At 39.4% G+C, this 19817-nt stretch overlaps 2 protein-coding genes across 2 annotated transcripts in view; one reads left to right on the top strand and one right to left on the bottom strand.

Annotated features, from left to right (window-relative positions):
* The window catches only part of RAB5A (RAB5A, member RAS oncogene family), a 36837-nt gene extending 17024 nt beyond the window's left edge, over nucleotides 1-19813 (top strand). Inside the window, exons 3-6 of the mRNA XM_050777369.1 lie at nucleotides 10483-10634; nucleotides 10940-11062; nucleotides 12897-12990; nucleotides 18349-19813. Of these exons, the coding sequence (XP_050633326.1) occupies nucleotides 10483-10634; nucleotides 10940-11062; nucleotides 12897-12990; nucleotides 18349-18464 (485 nt within the window). The 3' untranslated portion in view covers nucleotides 18465-19813. The remainder of the gene's footprint in view (nucleotides 1-10482; nucleotides 10635-10939; nucleotides 11063-12896; nucleotides 12991-18348) is intronic.
* The window catches only part of LOC126946724 (non-histone chromosomal protein HMG-17-like), a 1084902-nt gene that overhangs the window by 271683 nt on the left and 793402 nt on the right, over nucleotides 1-19817 (bottom strand). The window lies entirely within an intron of this gene.

Below are 19817 nucleotides of genomic sequence, written 5' to 3'. Positions count from 1 at the left end.
CTTACTTACTTACTTATTTATTTATTTATTTATTTATTTATTTGAGATGGAGTCTCGCTGTGTCCCCTAGGCTGGAGTGCAGTGGTGTAATCTCTGCTCACTGCAACATCTGCCTCCTGTGTTCACCTGTCTCCGCCTCCCAGGTAGCTGGGACTACAGGTGCATGCTGCCACACCCGACTAATTTTTGTATTTTTAGTAGAGACGGGTTTCACCATGTTGGCCAGGCTGGTCTCAAACTCCTGACATCAAGTGATCCACCTGCCTTGGCCTCCCAGAGTGCTGGGATTACAGGTGTGAGCCACTGTGCCTGGCCCAAAGATTAATTTTCAAACAACGTGCATCAGTATGTTAGAAATACCTAGTGTTAGCTGGGTGTGGTGGTGCGTGCCTTGTAGTCCCACCTACTCCGGAGGCTGACTTGGGAGGGTTGCTTGAGGCCAGGAGTTCATCGGCACACTGAACTATGATAGCACTGCTGCCCCAACCTGGATGACAGTGGGAGACCCTGTGTTAAAAGAAAGAAAGAAATTCCTAGGGCGACGATGTTCAGCTGGTGACATGTGGCTGACTGTCTTATGTACTGGTTAGTGGACTCCCTTAGAGTTGGGTGTCCCGTAAGGGTTGCTGTCAAGTTGTGATAGTAAAAAGCATTGACTTCTCAATATCCTTTACCCTAGACAGTGTTGGAGAAATACTGATTTTTATTCTTTACCTCACTCTTGACTTAATGCAGGATCTTCCCTGTGTATCATTAATATTCTTCAGGATTTTAAATCATTTCGCAACTATTACCTTTAGATGTTGCTCATAGATATTTATATTTGTTTCCTTCCTTTATTTATTTATATTTTGGGGCGGGAGCGGGGGTGGGGATGGGACGACAGGGTCTCAGTGTCACCCAGGCTCAGGTGATCCTCCTGCCTGAGCCGCAGACCTCTTACCCCCTACCCCCCGCCCAGTAACTGGGACTACAGGTGCACGCCACCACACCTGTTTTTGTATTTTTGTTAGTAGAGACGATTTCTCCATGTTGTCCAGGCTGGTCTCGAATTCCCGGGCTCAAGCGATATGCCCGCCTGGTCCTCCCAAAGTGCTGGGACTACAGGTGTGAACCACTGCGCCTTACCCAGATTTCTTTTTTAAATTGTGGTAAAATATCCGTAACACAAAATTTACAATTTTAACCATTTTTTAGTATACAGTTGAGTGGTATTAGGTACTTTTAGCATTGTTGTGTAACTATCCAAAACTATCTTCCCTAACTGAAACTCAGCACCCATTAAACAATAACTACCCCTTCCTCCCGTGTCTGGCAACCACCGTTCACCTTTTCTTTCTGACTCTAGCTACCTCACATAAGTAGAATTGTACAGTATTTGTACTTTCGTGACTTCCTTATTTCATTTAGCGTAATGTCCTCAACATTCCATCCATGTTGTAAAGCATGTGTCAGAATTTCCTTCCTAAAACTTCTTAGGCTGGATAATATTCCATTGCATGTATATACTTCATCTTGTTTGTCCATCATTGGACACTTAGGTTGCTTTCATCTTTAGCTATTATGAATAATGTTGCTGTGAACATTGGTGTACAAATACTGTTTTAAGTTCCTGCTTTCACTACTTTTGGATATATTCCCATAAGTGGAATTGCCGGATCATATGGTGATTCTGTCTAATATTTTTGAGAAATATCTATACAGTTTTCCACACCAGCTGCAAAGCAGTTCCAGTTTTTCCACGTGATCACCCACACTTTACCTTTTTCTCTTGCTTTGATCATAGCCATTCTAATGGCAGTGAGGTGGTAATTTGTGGTTTTGACTTGCATATCTCTAATGATTGGTGATATTGAACATCTTTTCATGTGCTTATTAGACTTATTTATTTATTTTGGTTTTTTGAAACAGGGTCTCACTCTGTCACCCAGGCTGGAGTGCAGTAGCATGATCACAGCACACTGCAGCACATGAGCTCAGGTGATTCTTCCACCCGTACCTCCCAAGTAGTCTGGCGCATACCCCCGTGCCTGGCTCATTTTTAAATGTTTTATAGAGACAGAGTCTCACTATATTGCTCAGGCAGATCTTGAACTCCTGCTTAAGCAGTTCTGTTATCTTGGCCTTCCAAAGTCCTGGGATTACAGTTGTGAGCCACTGTGCCCAGCTCTTATTGGTCATTTGTGTATATTCATTGGATAAATGTCTATTCTAGTCCTTTGTCCTTTTTCTTCTTTTGAGATGGAGTTTCAGTCTGCCGCCCAGGCTGGTGTGCCATGGCACCATCTTGACTTGCTGCAACCTCCATCTCCTGGGCACAAGGAATTCTTCTGCCTCAGCCTCCCGACTAGCTGGGATTACAGGCAACTGCCACCACGTCCGGCTGATTTTTGTTTGTTTTTTTGTTTTTGTTTTTGTTTTTTGTTTTGTTTTGTTTTTTGTTTTGAGACGGAGTCTCGCTGTGTCGCCCAGGCTGGAGTGCAGTGGCCGGATCTCAGCTCACTGCAAGCTCTGCCTCCCGGGTTTTTACGCCATTCTCCTGCCTCAGCCTCCCGAGTAGCCGGGACTACAGGCGCCCGCCACCTCGCCCGGCTAGTTTTTTGTATTTTTTTTTAGTAGAGACGGGGCTTCACCGTGTTAGCCAGGATGGTCTCGAACTCCTGACCTCGTGATCCGCCCGTCTCGGCCTCCCAAAGTGCTGGGATTACAGGCTTGAGCCACTGCGCCCAGCCGATTTTTGTATTTTTAATAGAGACAGGGTTTCATCATTTTGGCCAGGGTAATCTTGAACTCCTGACCTCAGGTGATCCACCCACTTCAGTCTCCCAAAGTGCTGAGATTACAGGCATGAGCCATTGCGCTTGGCCCTTTGTCCGTTTTCTAATCAGGTTTTTTGTTGTTGCTGAATTGTAGGAGTTCCTTATATTAATATATTCTAGCTTTCAATCCCTTATCAGATGCTCATTGATTTTTAAGAATGAATTCTAGATAAATTAGTATTTATAGATCACCTCTTAAGATGGATTAATTTTGGGAAGATTGCTCTCTTTCTATATGTTATCTACATAATAATTTCTTATTTTGTTAGGCTTTTGGAATATTTTCTTTTTGCGTTTACTCACAGTGTATATGCATTACTGTGCCCTATTTATTTGCCCCCCGGGTGCTGAGTAATACTTTGCCCGATTCTACTTTTATTTCTTTCTTTTCCTCACATTAATTGAAATGTAACTCTTCCCTAACTACACTCACGACTGTGGCTTCTGCAACGCATTCATTGGGTGCTTCCTGTATACACACACTTTTGTAGGAAATAAAAATGGCCTCAGTTTTTTTTCCCCCTGTTTTCAGCTATGTATTCTTCTCTATGTGTAATTTTATCATCTGAAGTTAGTGCTTATCTGAGAAAATCTGTTATGTTGGATTACTGCTATTAGTACTCATTTTCCCAGTGAACCAATTTCTGTCTTCACCTGATAACTTTAGTACCTGATTCTAACAATCTCTAATTTGAATTTTTTTATCACAAAGCCACATTCTATTTCTGAAAATTTGAACAAGACCCTTTCCCCTCTCTAGTCACTGCATCCTTTCCTTTTAGTTTTAATTGCTACTTAATACTTACTACGTATTTAGTTACTAGTATTTTTTTTTCACTGACACAGTTGGATTTTTTTTAAAGGTACTCAAACATGACAACCTATATTATTGTTTCTCTATACACATTTATTTACTACCAAAAATTGAAAAAAACAGCATATCGAAATTTCTTTACTGCAATTCACATCTTTGAAAACCAGAAAATCTGATTTATTATGCTGTAGCCAAACTACCCAGTGTTTTCTTTACATTCTTTCCCCACAAGTTACTTTACTTGTGATTCTTTCTTTTGAGACAGCCCGTCTCTGTCACCCAGGCTGGAGTGCAGTGGCACAGTCTCAGCTCAGTGCAACCTCTGCCTCCAGGATTTGAGATATTCTCATGCCCCAGCCTCCTGAGTAGGTGATACTACAGGCACGTGCCACCATGCCTAGCTAATTTTTGTATTTTTAATAGCCAGGGTTTCACTGTTTTGGCCAGACTGGTCTCAAGCTCCTGGCCTCAAGTGATCCTCCTGCCTCAGCCTCCCACAGTGTGCTGGGATTACAGGCGTGAGCCACTGCGCCCAGCCTTACTTCCAATTCTTGATGACGGATTTCGTTTCACTAACAAGGTTGTTTTTAATTATTAAATAGTTTTAAATTCTTTGAGCATAAAAGTTTGTTCTACCTACTGTCTTGAACTCCTGACCTCAAGTGATCCACCTGCCTTGGCCTCCCAAAGTGCTGGGATTACAGATGTGTGAGCCACAGTACCTGCCCTATTTATATTTTTTCATTATGCTAATTTAGGAGATAAAAATTGTTTTTACTATGTGGATGATTTTGTTGACTACTGGTCTCCTTTTCCATTCTTTTGTGAATTGTCTTTACACATTTATTCTTGAGGTTCTAAAATTTTTCTAAACATTTATAGTAACTTTCTACAGATTGAAAATACTAATCCCTTAGCATCCATTGTAGAAATTTTTCTCATTAGGTTTGCCCCTTTGTCATGGTAATGACACAAGTTTTGCAAACCTGAAGTCTCATATTTTTGTGTAATCAAATCTGTAGTCTTATATAGAATTTTGGTCAATTTTAATAAAGCAATTCTTCCCTGTCAGTTTTGATAAATAATAAGTTTGGGCTTGAAGTTGTATGGTTTCTCAGTTTTTGTATTTTTTCCCCTTTCTGTTTAATTCATGTAGAATCATTTTAGTTATGAGGTGGGGGTTACTTTGTTTTTCTTTTTTTTCTTGAGATGGAGTCTCACTCTGTCACCCCGGCTGGAGTGCAGGGGTGTGATCTTGGCTCACTGCAACCTCTGCCTCCTGGGTTCAAGCAATTCTCCTGCCTCAGCCTCCTGAGTAGCTGGGATTACAGGCGCATGCCACCATGTTGGTCAGGCTGGCCTTGAACTCCTTACTATGTGATCCACCCGCCTCAGCCTCCCAAAGTGCTGGGATTACAGGCATGAGCCACCATGCCCAGCTGGCCACTTTGTTTTTTAATTATTAATCTTTGGTTTCATGCCATCAATTTGGATATCCTTTCCCTCGCCCAGTGTGTTGTAATGTCTTCTCCTAGCTTACTGTTTGAGTCTTGCATATTATAATAGGCCTTTGGTATTTGCAGATTTGACATTTAAAGCTTCAGCTATTCTCACCTAATTCCAAGGTCTGTGATAAAGTAATTTGTAGTTTTGCTGAGGCTGAAATGTTACTTGCTTGCTGCCAGGCTTGCAAATAGGAACTGATCACGTAGCTCAGAGGGAGCCTATCAGACAGGCCAGCACCCACATCTCAACGCAGCTTTGTTTTTCTCTACTTGTCATCGCGTACACAGTAACTCTCGAAGTGATAAAAGCTGTTTCTTTGTGAAATATGGGCCCGAAAAGAAAACCAACTACTAGTGCTGGTGATGGAAGTGAAGAGAAAATGAAGCGGTCTAAGAGTGATGGTTCTTAGCCAGAAAATAGACGTTTTGGATAAATTAAAGTGGTTTTACAGATTCAGGTAAGTTTGTGGTTGGTTCATGTTGCTACTGTATTGATGTAGTAATTTATCTTTTCAGTGGCACAATTCGTTTACATAACTTTATAAATTACTAGTAATGTATTTTTAGGAGCACTAAGGATTTGAAGATGTCACCTAAATGTCAGTTACACTTCACTGAGTTTTACAGGGGAAATTAAACACTTTAGTGGAATTTGGCCAGGTGTGGTGGCTCATGCCTGTAATCCCAGCACTTTGGGAGGCCAAGGTGGGTGCATCACCGGAGGTCAGGGGTTTGAGACCAGTCTGGCCAACATGGTGAAACCCCCATCTCTACTAAAAATACAAAAATTAGCCGGGCGTGGTGGCGGCCGCCTGTAATCCCAGCTACTTGGAAGGCTGAGGCAGGAGAATCACTCCAACCCAGGAAGCAGAGGTTTCAGTGAGCCGAGATCGCGCCATTGCACTCCAGCCTGGGCGACAAGAGCAAAACTCCGTCTCAGAAAAAAACAACACTATAGTAGTATTTTAAAACTTTAGGACTTTGGGAAATCATGAACGTCTTGGGGTGTATTATGTATATAAGAGTTTGTTATACTGGCCTACACTATTCCAGTAATATTTCTGTTCATGTAGTACTGCAGCACTTTTCATTTTTTTAAGTATATTATAAAACTGATTTTCCCTGGCCTCTAATGTTGGTCTTTTTCTCCCCCAAAATTATGCTTTATCATACCACATGAACAAAAGTACAGTGGTGGTGGTGGCGGTGGTTGTTTTGAGATGGAGTTACACTCTCGTTGCCCAGGCTGGAGTACAATGGCACAATCTCGGCTCACTGCAACCTCTGCCTTCCGAGTTCAAGTGATTCTCCTGCCTTAGCCTTCCAGGTGGCTGGGGTTACAGGCATGTGGCACCATGCCTGGCTAATTTTTTTGTGTTTTTAGTAGAGACAAGGTTTTGCCGTATTGGTCAGGCTGGTCTCAAACTCCTGACCTCAGGTGGTCCACCTGCCTTGGCATCCCAAAGTGCTGGGATTACAGGCAGAAGCCACCGTACCCGGCCCAGTACAGTGTTATCAAGTGAAAAATATCTTGATGATGTTTTAGAGGTTGTGTTACAACTTGAGTAGAGAGACCTTGTGAAATGTCTGTTTTTTCACATTTGGGAGCTGCCTCTGTCTACATTCAAATGTTATCTGAAGTACCCTTTAAATGGTTCCATGTATCTTTTTGAACTTCCTTCTTTTGGTAGACATTTTTGAACATCTGTATGAACAAGGATTTATATTAGATGCTGGTACAGAGAAGAACTACTACAGATTGAGCATCCCTAATCTGAAGTCTGAAATGCTCCCCAGCTCTTCAAGCATCAATATGATGTCACAAGTGAACAGTTTCACACTTAACACCTTTGCTTTCTGATGAGTCAGTGTACATAAACTTGGTTTAATGCACAAAATTATTTTAGCTTCAGGCTGTGTGTACGAGCTTTATGTGAAACAAATGAATTTCATGTTTTGACTTGGATCCCTTCCCAAAAGTATCTCATTATGCAAATACTACAAAATCTTTAAAAATCCAAAACACTTCTGGTTCCAAGCATTTCATGTAAGGGATACTTAACCTGTGGTCATTGCCCAAGTAACTCTCAATCAAGGAGAAGAAAAGATATAAACCAATGATTATAAAAGATGTGAAATGTTTCTACACAGAGAACTCTGGGAGCACAGATGTAGGAGATGTTAACTAGGGTGGAATGAAGGAAGGTTTCTAAGCAGAGTTGAGGAATGAATTGATTATCTTTGTTAATCTGAGTGGGATCCATTCCTGTTCCAGCATGGTTTCCCCTGGTTTTGTTCCTAGATTTAGAAATAATGCCCTGGTTTGCTATAAGGAAGAATCTTAACGTGTTTATTAGGAATGGATATTGACTCAAATGCCTTTTTGTAATTTGTTTAAAAGGATTTTCTTCATTAACCTGTTATTGTAATAGTTTTGTATTTCTGAAAGAATGTACTTGGTCATGGGCCTTTGTTTGTCTTAATGTATTTGTTGCAATTTCTTTGTATTTGGCATTTTTGTACATGTATGGTGGCCTCTTGTGGTATCTTTAACTGGCTTGAGAATTGGATCGTATTTTCTCTAAGGCAATATCTCTAATACACTTGGCCCTCTGAATCTGTGAGTTCCGCATTTATAAATGCAACCAACTGCAGCTTGAAAATATTAAGGGGGAAAAAATTACTTAGCTCCAAAAAGCAAAAATTAAATTTGCCACACACTTAATACTGTGTTGAATCTAGTGGATGACGTGATGCGCAGGCATTGTATTACCTAATACAATGTAATCTAGAGATGCTTTAAAGTACAAAGTAATCTAGAGATGCTTTAAAGTACACAGGAGGCTGTGCTTAGGTTATATGCACATACTTTGCAATTTTGTATCTGGGACTTGAGCGTCCTCAGATTTGGTTACCTGTTGGGGATTCTAGAGACCAGTCCTTCATGATAGATGGGAAAGTTCTGGAAACAGTCCTCCACAGATACTGAGGGACGACTCTAGTTATTTCCCTGAGCCTGAAGTTTGCTTATGGATGTATAAATGAATGTTTTTACTACTAGTATACTTTGTGAATCATAGTATGTCTAAAAAATAAAACAGTCTATGCACATTTTAATCCCTTTTTTTTTTTTTTTTTTTTTTTTGCAAGTCTGCATCAAACTATACTTGGAAAAAGGCTTGTGTATTGTGATTTATTTTCCTCTTTTCCTTTTTGATAAGAGTACTGTCTTAGGGAGTTAATTTTAGTTTAAAAACATGTTTTGATCCTACAGGAGAACCTCTCATGACCTTGAAAAAGTGACATAGTGCTCTCTGGATATCCTTTACCATAAATACAGCATTTTAGAAAATGGATAATTCTGCTAATTGTTGGTTTAAAAAAAAGTTTGAACTGGATTAGAATATATTTTACAATATGATTAGTGAGAATTCATAAAACTATCAATTAGAATCTAAGTCAAAATGAAGATGTTTACAGTATTGTTTGCAAAATTCAGAAGATTTTAGTTGTCGATACTAAAGCCAGCAACCAGTTAACCTAAAAGAGCATAAAAAAAAAGTTATGGCTAACATAAAAGAGATACATCTCGTTAGACTTGGTTTCTTTAGCACATTTGATACTGGTTAGTACATCTCTATCGACATCACTAGATAAACTGCTGTAATTTAGAGAAATGTATCATAATTCCTTTGCATAATATTTAGAAAGGTGTAATTCAAGTGCATACCAATTTGGAAATAAGGTTTGAATATCACACCTTGAGCTAAACGTAGAAGGAAGGGAGGAGCATACCAATTTACAGTGAATGATAGAGCAGCAGCAGCGGGCGGTCTAATGGCTGTGTGTGGGTCTTTTAATTTTAACAATATTGTATCATTTTATAATGCTACGTTCTTTTTTTTTTTGAGACGGAGTCTCTGTTGCCAGGCTGGAGTGCAGTGGCGCGGTATCAGCTCACTGCAACCTCTGCCTCGTGGATTCAAGCGACTCTTCTGCCTCAGCCTCCCGAGTAACTGGAACCACAGGCAGGCACCACCATGTCGAGCTAATTTTTGTATTTTTAGTAGAGACCAGGGTTCACCATGTTGGCTAGAATAGTCTTGATCTCCTGACCTCGTGATCCGCCCGCGTCAGCTTCCCAAAGTGCTGGAATTACTGGCATGAGCCACCATGCCCAGCTTGTGATGCTGCTTTCTTAGTGTTAAAATTAGAATCAGGAAAAGTACAGATCCGAAAAATTCTTACGGCAGGGAATGAAAGGTAGGAGCAAATATTGAATCAACTGAACAAATTAAATCTAGATTAAGGTAATAATGACTACCACAATTAAAGTGTCACAATGTTTTAAAAATAATATAACAAAAGGCCGGGTACAGGGGCTCATACCTATAATCTCATCACTTTTGGGAGGCACTGCAGTCTGGGCGATAGAGTGAGACTGTGTCTCAGGGAAAAAAAAAACATATATAACAAGAAATACTAACTTGGTGGTAATGGACTGGGACTAAATTGCCAGAGTGTGCCAATAAAATCTAGTAAAATGGAACAGGACGTGGTGTTGGCAATGTAGATGGTACTTTTAAGCACACTGGGTTTCCTGCGACTTCCATTTTTTGAGACTATCATTGCATTTCTTTAATTGTAGAGCAGTTTTGAAATGTAGGCTTCGCTGGGCTCGGTGGCTCACGCCTGTCATCCCAGCACTTTGGAAGACCAAGGTGGGCGGATCACCTGAGATCAGGAGTTCAAGACCAGCCTGGCCAACATGGTGAAACCCCGTCTCTACTGAAAGTACAAAAATTAGCCAGGTGTGGTGGTACGTGCCTATAGTCCCAGCTACTCAGGAGGCTGAGGCAGGAGAATTGCTTGAACCTGGAGGCGGAGGTTGCAGTGAGTTGAGATCACGCCCCTGCACTGTAGCCTGAGTGACAGAATGAGAGTCTTGTCTCAAAAAAAAAAGAAGGAAAAGAAATGTAGTCTTAAGCTTATTTAGTATTATAACAAGCTTTTCTAAGATTTCTAAGATGCAGAAATTTTTCAATCTGTGATTTCACTACAAAGGCCCTATATGTAAGCATACATGTAAATAGCTTAAAAGCACAGCTTTGCCAGTATTTAAAAGCTGTTATCAATTGTGGGTATGCAATCTGTCAAGTTTCTAGGTGTTTCCTTTTTTTTTTTTTTTTAACCCTCATTTATTGCTTTTAACTGACACATAATAGGTGTACATATGTATGGGGTTCGGTGTAACATTTTGATACATGTATACAAGCAGGTGTTTTCTATATTATGAAAACATTTGGAGAAAAATGATTAACTTATTGCAGTCCTTTTCTTTCAGCTGCTTTTCTAACCCAAACTGTATGTCTTGATGACACTACAGTAAAGTTTGAAATATGGGATACAGCTGGTCAAGAACGATACCATAGCCTAGCACCAATGTACTACAGAGGAGCACAAGCAGCCATAGTTGTATATGATATCACAAATGAGGTAAGTATGGATGCATTGCACAGTGAAATTAATTTGAGTACCCACTTTTGGTATTCAGAATTTTGATTAAATATTTTGGAAAATCTTTTTTTGATAGTCAATCTTGACCTTTCTGCTGAAGCTTTTGTGAATTAGAAAATCTGGTTTAAAAAAAATAAAATGAAAATGTCTCATAATACAGTAGTCCTAAGAATTTCTTTCCCACACTCACTGTGGACAGTCTTTTAAAAAAAGCCTTGTATCACAAAGATGCTTCCTAACCATTTTTTGAGCCTATGCCCAATAGCTGTTTCTTTGTTTAACAGGAGTCCTTTGCAAGAGCAAAAAATTGGGTTAAAGAACTTCAGAGGCAAGCAAGTCCTAACATTGTAATAGCTTTATCAGGAAACAAGGCCGACCTAGCAAATAAAAGAGCAGTAGATTTCCAGGTATGTTAAATTTAACTTTCACTTGAAAGTCCCTTTTTTTCCTGTAAGTTTTTATTTTGTGTCAACACTTGAGTTAGTTGTAATGTTAAAACCATGCAAGTAATAGAAAAGACTGATTTTTAAAACAAATACAAAATACTACATATAATAAAATGTTTCTGATAAACCTAAATTTTCAAATAGATTACTGGAATATAAAAACTGATCAAAAGATTTTGTAGACTTAAACAATAAAGGCCGGGTGCAGTGGCTCACGCCTGTGATCCTAGCACTTTGGGAGGCCAAGGCAGGTGGATCACCTGAAGTTGCGAGTTCGAGACCAACCTGACCCACTTGGAGAGAAACCCTGTCTCTACTAAAAATACAAAAGTAGACAGGTGTGGTGGTGCATGCCTGTAATCCCAGCTTCTTGGGAGGCTGAGGCAGAAGAATTGCTTGAACCTGGGAGGCGGAGGTTGTGGTGAGCTGAGATCACACCATTGCACTCCAACCTGGGCAACAAGAGCGAAACTCCGTCTCAAAAAAAAAAGAGAGAAACCGTAAAAGTAGTCATTGTTCACAGTGCACAAAGTGATTGTACCCTGCCCTAATTCCTCCATCCCACACATACTTTATGTCCTAACCCTCTTCTACTTATCTGCAAGTATGTGTCAGCACGTGTATGTACCCACATATGTCCATACGCAAACACTCATGTGGTTGTTCTTAAAGCGGCATTCAAAAATAAAGGCTCTGCCAGTCGGTATCCAGAGTTGGAAAATAATAAGCTAAAAACTAATAATTTAAAAAAAATTTTAAGGCTAAAAAAAATCCAGTTTGTGTCTTACGGTTGCTAATTCAGAATGTTTGCTGCTGCAAAATAGAGCAAGTGCAATCACTTAAAAACAAAGCAAGTCCTCTACTTCGACATTCTTTTTAAAACTGCCTGTTCTCTTGCTCTTTGGCTTCTCTACTAGAAGGGTGGTTGAGGCTATTATGTATATATCAGTGATGAAATAGTTTTCTGTTTTGATGACTGTAGATGGAATACATGTATTCCTCCACCATTAGGTATTAAGCTGGGCATGTTACACTTGTAATTTTATTTAATTCTTAGGAAAATGATGTGAGATGCAGTATCATCCATTACTGTTTCCAAAATTGTTGCCTCCCCAGCACTAGAGTGGCAGAGAAAATACTTAAGTTACAGTCAGAAGTGGCCCTGTCACATAACAGTTCAAAGGAGCCTCAGTTGTTTCTTTGTCCAATGGGAAAGATCATTGGTTACCCCTCATAACAGCTATGAGGATGAAAAGTAATAATATATGTAAAATGTAAAAGCATGACAAAAATGTAGGGCAGTAATGTAATTTTCAAAGGAATGATTCATGATATATTCAAGACTATAATGTTACTGTAGATGTCACTGAAAATTAAATATGAGGGTGTCATTTAGTAGTTGAAGCCAGTGTTAGATATTTGGTTTCCCTTTGTCTTCATTGCAGATAATAAGTGTAAATAAAAATTTCCATTGAGATCAAAGAGAGTTTTATTTAGAATAAGATAATTCTCCCCCATCTCTGGAACTCAGTATTTGAAAGCAGATTTAATGTAAGAACAGATTAATCAAGGTGGGATAATGCAAGAATTTCAGACAAAAAAGGAAATAGTCCTTTATAAAATTTTCTTGCACAGTGCTCTTACCTCTGTTGTAGCTATTACATAGTTGTTGATTATAGATGATTATAGGAATCAGGTTGGAGCAGTAATAAGTAAGTCTCCTTTTCTATAACAACTTTAAAGCAGATACAGCATATTTCCAAGAGATATATCTCATTTTTTGTTCTGTAAACAGGAAGCACAGTCCTATGCAGATGACAATAGTTTATTATTCATGGAGACATCAGCTAAAACATCAATGAATGTAAATGAAATATTCATGGCAATAGGTAAGATTAATATCTTTTAAAATGATCAGTATAAGCAAAACAAGCATGAAGCATATTTGATTTGACTGTCTCTTTTTTAAAAAAGTATTGGGGGTGAGTGTGTGTGTATGTTTGTGTGTGTGTGAGAGAGAGAGAGAGAGATATTATACCACTTTTCTAAGTCCCTTCCACAAAGCAATACTTTGTTGGTAATATTGTTAAATTTGAAAGATAATTACCTATTAGGTTGTAATACTGTCAGTTTAGGCAAGCTTCTTCAAGGTGAGTTAAGCCTTAACCTTAACCTGATAGTTCAAATAGATAAATTTTGCAAAGGTTTCGCTGGGAGATTTGGATAAATATGTTTTTTTATTAGGTTATACATTTTAAAAGTCAAATTATTGGTAAGTATAACTCAGAAGAACATGACACATAAGTATACAGATTGACAAATTATTTTAATGTAAACATTATAAGGAAGACGATTTCAGAGCATAGAGGCATAAGGAGAAAAAAAAGAAAACAAAACAACATCCATACTTTATATTTGATCTTACACAGTGTTCTTGTCATTGCTTTAAGGTTTTTTTTTTCCAGAGACAGAGTCTCACTCTGTCGCCCAGGCTGGAGTACAGTGGCGCCATCTTTGTTCACTGCAAGCCCCACCTCCCGGATTCACGCCATTCTCCTGCCTCAGCCTCCCGAGTAGCTGGGACTACAGACGCCCGCCACCATGTCTGGCTGATTTTTTTGTATTTTTAGTAGAGATGGGGTTTCACCGTGTTAGCCAGGATGGTCTCGATCTCCTGACCTTGTGATCCACCCACCTCGGCCTCCCAGAGTGCTGAGATTACAGGCTTGAGCCCCCGCGCTTAGCCCTGAGGTGCTTTTAACCGATGGTAATTGCCGTTTCAGTTTTTGATTATAGGTAACGAAGTTGGAGTAGTATTATAAGCCTCTTTTCTATAACAAAAATAAAGGTTGGTTTAGTTTTTTGGTTTTAGATTTTATTTTATTTTTTTAAGCCTTTCCTCTTTTCAGTGGTTTTAATGTATAGATTCTACCTGAAGGGTATGTTTTGGTGGTTCTCAAAGTTTGCCATCTGTGGTTTTCATGTGCCCTGCACTCTTCTCATCCCACAACACCTTTTATTTTACAGCACTGATTCTTAACTGGGGTGTTCACAGTCCTTACTTACACACTCCAAGTAAGAAATACTCTTAAATTGAACTCATATAAATAAACAGTTAATAGCTGAATCAGAGAATAATGAAAACCCAGTAAAAGTTGCAAGTATTTTTATTGTTTTTTACTAGGTGACAGAGTTTAATGGTACTTCATTTGAAATGGGAAAAAACTTGCCTGTTTCTCATGTAAAATGTTTTCCTGAAAAACTCAAGTTTGCAGTTTGCTAGGGAAATACTGGCACAGTTGCGAAGGGCTGTGTGATAATGTACTCATTTTACAAATGTGACAGATTACACCCAGAATCACATCTGAAAAGTTAGAGGAAACAATGAGATAATAGGTCTTTCAAATCAGCCTGCACTTTTAAACCTTTCTCACAGTATTTAAACTCTACCAGATGGACTTCAGTTTGTACCTTTTTATTCAAACATGCTAATAAAGTCATTTTTCGAGTTAGAAAGCAGCCTACATATTTTAGCTTTTTGTTTTTTTCTGAAATTAGAATGTTTCCCTTCTTAAAACCTATGTGTAAATGGAATTATGGCCTTTCCATTTCCTTCACTAGATTAGTAATTTTTTTCTTTTATATTATTTTTTTGTTATGAAGGAATACTTTGATTAGTGACTTAAATCACACAGTGCACTCATAACAACTGTAATCAATGCAGGGACTAAAAAGTTTCTCATTCTGGTTTACTTCCTTCAGCCTCCTAATCTCACTCACATCTGATTTAAACACTTAGGGAAGCATGCTAAATAGGGAGACATGATGGATTGCTCAATCCGGAACCTAAGTTGTTATTATATACAGTATATAATGCTGTTTTGTGTCCTAGGTACCAGCGTTCAGCATCTCTGGGGCTTTGCTTGTAAATACATTTTACTGGAGATATACCATTATAATACCATTTATGCTACCAGCCTAGAGCCAGTCCCAGAGAAGTGGCCCAATGGAAGTCTTTCTTTCCGAGCTTCAGTGCTCCTGGTTCCCAAATGCATTGCACAACCCAGCATCTAGGATTCTAAAAATGATTGATGCTGATGTAGAATGGAATGTGTAGAACAAATAAAGTATAAAAGGTCCACAATGCAACTAGGCAATCAGATCTCGAAGCAGAGTATATTCAATTTCTGAGTAACCTGAGTCAAAGCTATGGTAAAGTTAGAGTCTTACCATAGTAGTCTGTCCCCAAGATTGATAGAGATCAGTGTGTGCAGCCACTCTTAAAATCAGTACTCTTAGACATGTTTAATATTCTGCTTCCCCTCAAAAAATGAATTTAGCACATTAAGGGTCTTACGGATTAAAACAAACTACAGCAATCTCCAACTTTACAGTGGTTTGACTTACAATTTTATAACTTACTGATGGTGTGAAGTGACATGCATTTAGTACATTCTCAGCTTACTATGAGGTTACATAGAGAAACCCATCATAAATTTCAAATACCATACATGAGGTCGGGTGCGGTGGCTCATGCCTGTAGTCCCAGCACTTTGGGAGGCCAAGGCGGGCAGATCACTTGAGGTCAGGAGTTGGTTAGGAAATGAGCCTGGCCAACATGTCGAAACCCCCGTCTCTACTAAAAATAGAAAAATTAGCAGGGCGTGGTGGTATGCGCCTGTAGTCCCAGCTACTTGGGAAGCTGAGGCAGGAGAATTGCTTGAACCCAGGAGGCAGAGGTTGTAGTGAGCTGAGATCATGCCACTCATGCCACTGCACTCCAGCCTGGGTGACAGAGTGAGACTCTGCCTCAAAAAAAAAAAAATCATAAATAAAAAACATACAAATTAGGATGGATATATCAGGATGTAGCCCCATCGTAAGTCAAGGAGCATCTGTATATCCAGCAGGTACTTTTTTTAATCAGTGGGAACACTCCAGAGAACAACCACTCGCTGTATAGAGCTTGGCAGAGGTAAAGTCGTAACTGCTGGTTGAGTGTGTTGTCTGAATCTGACAAGCCAGACTCCTCTGACTCAAATAAAGTTAGGAAATAGTTTTTGGAGATGAGGTCTTCAGGATAATTCTATTTGGATTAGGTATAGCTACTGGTCAGTCAGATTAGGATTCATCAGCCTATAAAAGGAGAAAATGAGGTTGGTTGCAGTGGCTCACTCCTGTAATCCCAGTACTTTGAGAGGCCACGGTGGAATGATCTTCAAGGCCAGGAGTTCTAGACCAGCCTGGGCAACAGAGCAAGACCCAGTCTCTACAAAACAAACAAACAAATTTAAAAAAAAAGGCATGGTGGTGCATACCCTGTAGTCTTAGCTACTTGGGAGGCTGAGGTGGGAGGATCTTTTCAGCCCAGGAGTTCAAGGTTTCAGTGAGCTATGATTGTTGCACCACACTCCAGCTTGGGCTACAGAGGGAGACCTTGTCTCCAAAATGAAAAGAAGTATGGCTGCAGGCTACATTCAAACTAAGATCACAACAAAGTGTTGAGTATGTCTGAATGTATGTGGATATGTTTGTATCTTAAGTGTATTTCCACTAGCATGCTAAGGTATGTTTGTGTGTTCGTATATTTCCTCCAGTATGCTACGTTTTGACACATGCAGGCATCTAACTTGGGTCTTATCTGTCCTTTGCCCAAAGCATAGATTGTAATTGTTCATTCTCAAAAATCCAACTCTTACCTATTTCCCCTTTATTTCAAGGCAGCTGATGGTTACTCTGCAAGGTGTAAGTTTCTCTTTTAAAAACTAAGAGGTCGAGCATGGTGGCTCATACTTGCAGTCTCAGCACGTGGAAGTCTGAGGCGGAAGGATTCCTTGAGCCCAAGAGTTCAAGACCAGCCTAGGCAACAAAGTGAGACCCCATCTCACTTTGGAACTCAGGGCTGCAGTGAGCCATGATCACACCACTGCGCTTCATCCTGGGTGACAGAGTGAGACCTGTCTCTTAAAAAAAAAGAGAGTGTGAGAGAGAAAATGTATATAGATGTTTTAAGGCCAAAGGCTGTGGAAGCCAGGAAGGAAATAGTAGATATGATCTATCATAATTCGGGGTGATAATTAGTTGCACAATAGAGGACAAGTTTTGTTGAGGTGATGATTACAATGGTATTTTTTTCTATCCTGACTTGTTCTAAAAAGCGTTTGTGGCAGCCTGGAGAATGCTGATACGAGCTGAGCTTCTTTATAAACTTACTGATAAGCTTACTGGCTGGCCATCATGTTTATTAACTTAGATTTTTTTTTAAATAGAAGTAATGGCCGGGCGCGGTGGCTCAAGCCTGTAATCCCAGCACTTTGGGAGGCCGAGACGGGCGGATCTCGAGGTCAGGAGATCGAGACCATCCTGGCTAACACGGTGAAACCCCATCTCTACTAAAAAATACAAAAAACTAGCCGGGCGAAGTGGCGGGCGCCTTTCCCAGCTACTCGGGAGGCTGAGGCAGGAGAATGGCGTAAACCCGGGAGGTGGAGCTTGCAGTGAGCTGAGATCCGGCCACTGCACTCCAGCCTGGGCGACAGAGCCAGACTCAGTCTCAAAAAAAAAAAAAATAAATAAATAAATAGAAGTAATAATGAGGCCAGGCACCATGGCTCATGCCTATAATCCCGGCACTTTGGGAGGCCAAAGCAGGTGGATCACCTGAGGTCAGCAGTTCAAGATCAGCCTGGGCAACATGATGAAACCCCGTCTCTACTAAAAAACAAAAATTAGTTGGTCGTGGTGGGGCATGCCTATAATCCCAGCTACTCAGGAGGCCAGGGCACAATAATCGCTTGAACCCAGGAGGTGGAGGTTGCAGTGAGCTGAGATCACGCCATTGCACTCCAGCCTAGGTGAGCCTGGGTGACAGAGCGAGCCTCCATCTCAAAAAAAAGAAGAAGAAGAAGTAATAATGAGTATAAAATAAAATACAACTTTTCTGGTATTACTGAGTGAATCTGTGTAGAGAATTACATAAAGCACTAGTCAGGCTTAAGTTTTAATTGTGTCTACAGCCAGTCCCCATCTACCCTTCCCCCAACACAGTTACCCCAGAAATCAAACTCCCTAAGACAGCAACCAATGTTTTGGCATTTAATAGATAGTAAACATTTGAAAAGAATGAACATGTGGTTATATAATACTTTGGGGGTAACCTAACTGGAAAGAAAAATTACAAATAGCAGGTGAAACTGATACTAATATGACTATTCAAATATTCCATTTATTTGATCATTTTCTTTCAGCTAAAAAATTGCCAAAGAATGAACCACAAAATCCAGGAGCAAATTCTGCCAGAGGAAGAGGAGTAGACCTCACCGAACCCACACAACCAACCAGGAGTCAGTGTTGTAGTAACTAAACCTCTAGTTTGAACTAGCTGGAATAGTCTTCTGCTTCCTAAATGTTAATAACAATGGAATTGGAGCATTTAACCAGCCCAGTATGACTTCCAAAAGAAGAGACTTATGATAGAGTCAAGTTTCTAATACAGAATTATTTTAAGTGTTTTGAACTTAATTTTTAATAACATGCATGGGTCCTTCTCACTAATGTTTCAACAATAGGGAAAAAATGAGAACTATGTGGACACTTGTTTCATTGGAAGGTTAGGAGGAATGATTTCTCATCACTAGGAATATAGACAGATGACTGTCTGGACCCACACAGTTAACCAGCCCATTTCTCCACACTGGTACAGTAGTCACCTGTGAAAAAAAATTTGGATCTTACTAATTTGGGCTTTTCAAAAACGTCCTTTTTTTAGAAGGAGATTCTAAAGTTATTTATGATGCTTAGCCATAGTATTCAGGCAAATGTTCATTTCTCCTGGTATCTGTATTTAAAATGTACATTCCACATTTTAATAAATTAGCCACAAGAAAATAATCCCACATATACAAGGTCGGGGGGTGGGGAAGAGTATTAATGGTATCTTAATTATAGCCAGTCCCGTTTTTTTTTTAAATGGAGTAAAAATCAAATGCAATCCCATCTTGTTTTAAGAATTTGAGAACTAATAAATGCACCTTAATGGATAGTGTTCCTTTCAAACATGTGAGTTCTTTAACAAAAATGAAATAAACCAGGTGTCTGATTTCCGATTAATCACTGCTGGCCATTACATAGGTTTTGTTGTTTGGGGCAGGGAGGGGGCTTTTGTTCCCTTTTGACATAATATAGTCAATGCACTAACAATTATGTATATTCAAACTTGATTATTTTAAATTCGATCTTCAGCTGTACTGTAAATAGGGTACTGCATTGTAGTCTCCATATCTGTATTACTTTTCTGTAATATTTAAGAGTTGCTTAAAAGTATACAAAATGTACAGTTACTAAAATAGCTAATTATTTCTCTCTCCCCCTTGGACAAGAAGGGGCTTCAGTTGTTCCTCCATGGCTAGAACTATAATAAACAATGTACCCGTAATTTGTAACATAAAGTATTGCAATATGTTAGTAACAATCTTGCAGCCTTCTTTTCCAAAGTTCATTTTATTTTGATCAGTTCAGTATATTGCACTAATTATTTTAGGTATTTTCATTATATGAAAGCTACCATGTGTCAGAGATGATTTAGTCTATTTAAGTGTTGGACTGCTAGGAGAACTTGTACATTTACAATAATGCAGAATTAGGAAAACGGTTCACCAGTGTTTAGTTTTATATTGAGGTGCTCAGGTTGGAATAAAGTGGTATAAAAAGCAAGTAT

This window comes from Macaca thibetana, chromosome 2, assembly GCF_024542745.1.
Source record: "Macaca thibetana thibetana isolate TM-01 chromosome 2, ASM2454274v1, whole genome shotgun sequence".
Taxonomy (NCBI): domain Eukaryota; kingdom Metazoa; phylum Chordata; class Mammalia; order Primates; family Cercopithecidae; genus Macaca; species Macaca thibetana.
The sequence above is the reverse complement of the archived record's forward strand: the minus strand, read 5'-3'. Positions and strand labels throughout refer to the sequence as shown.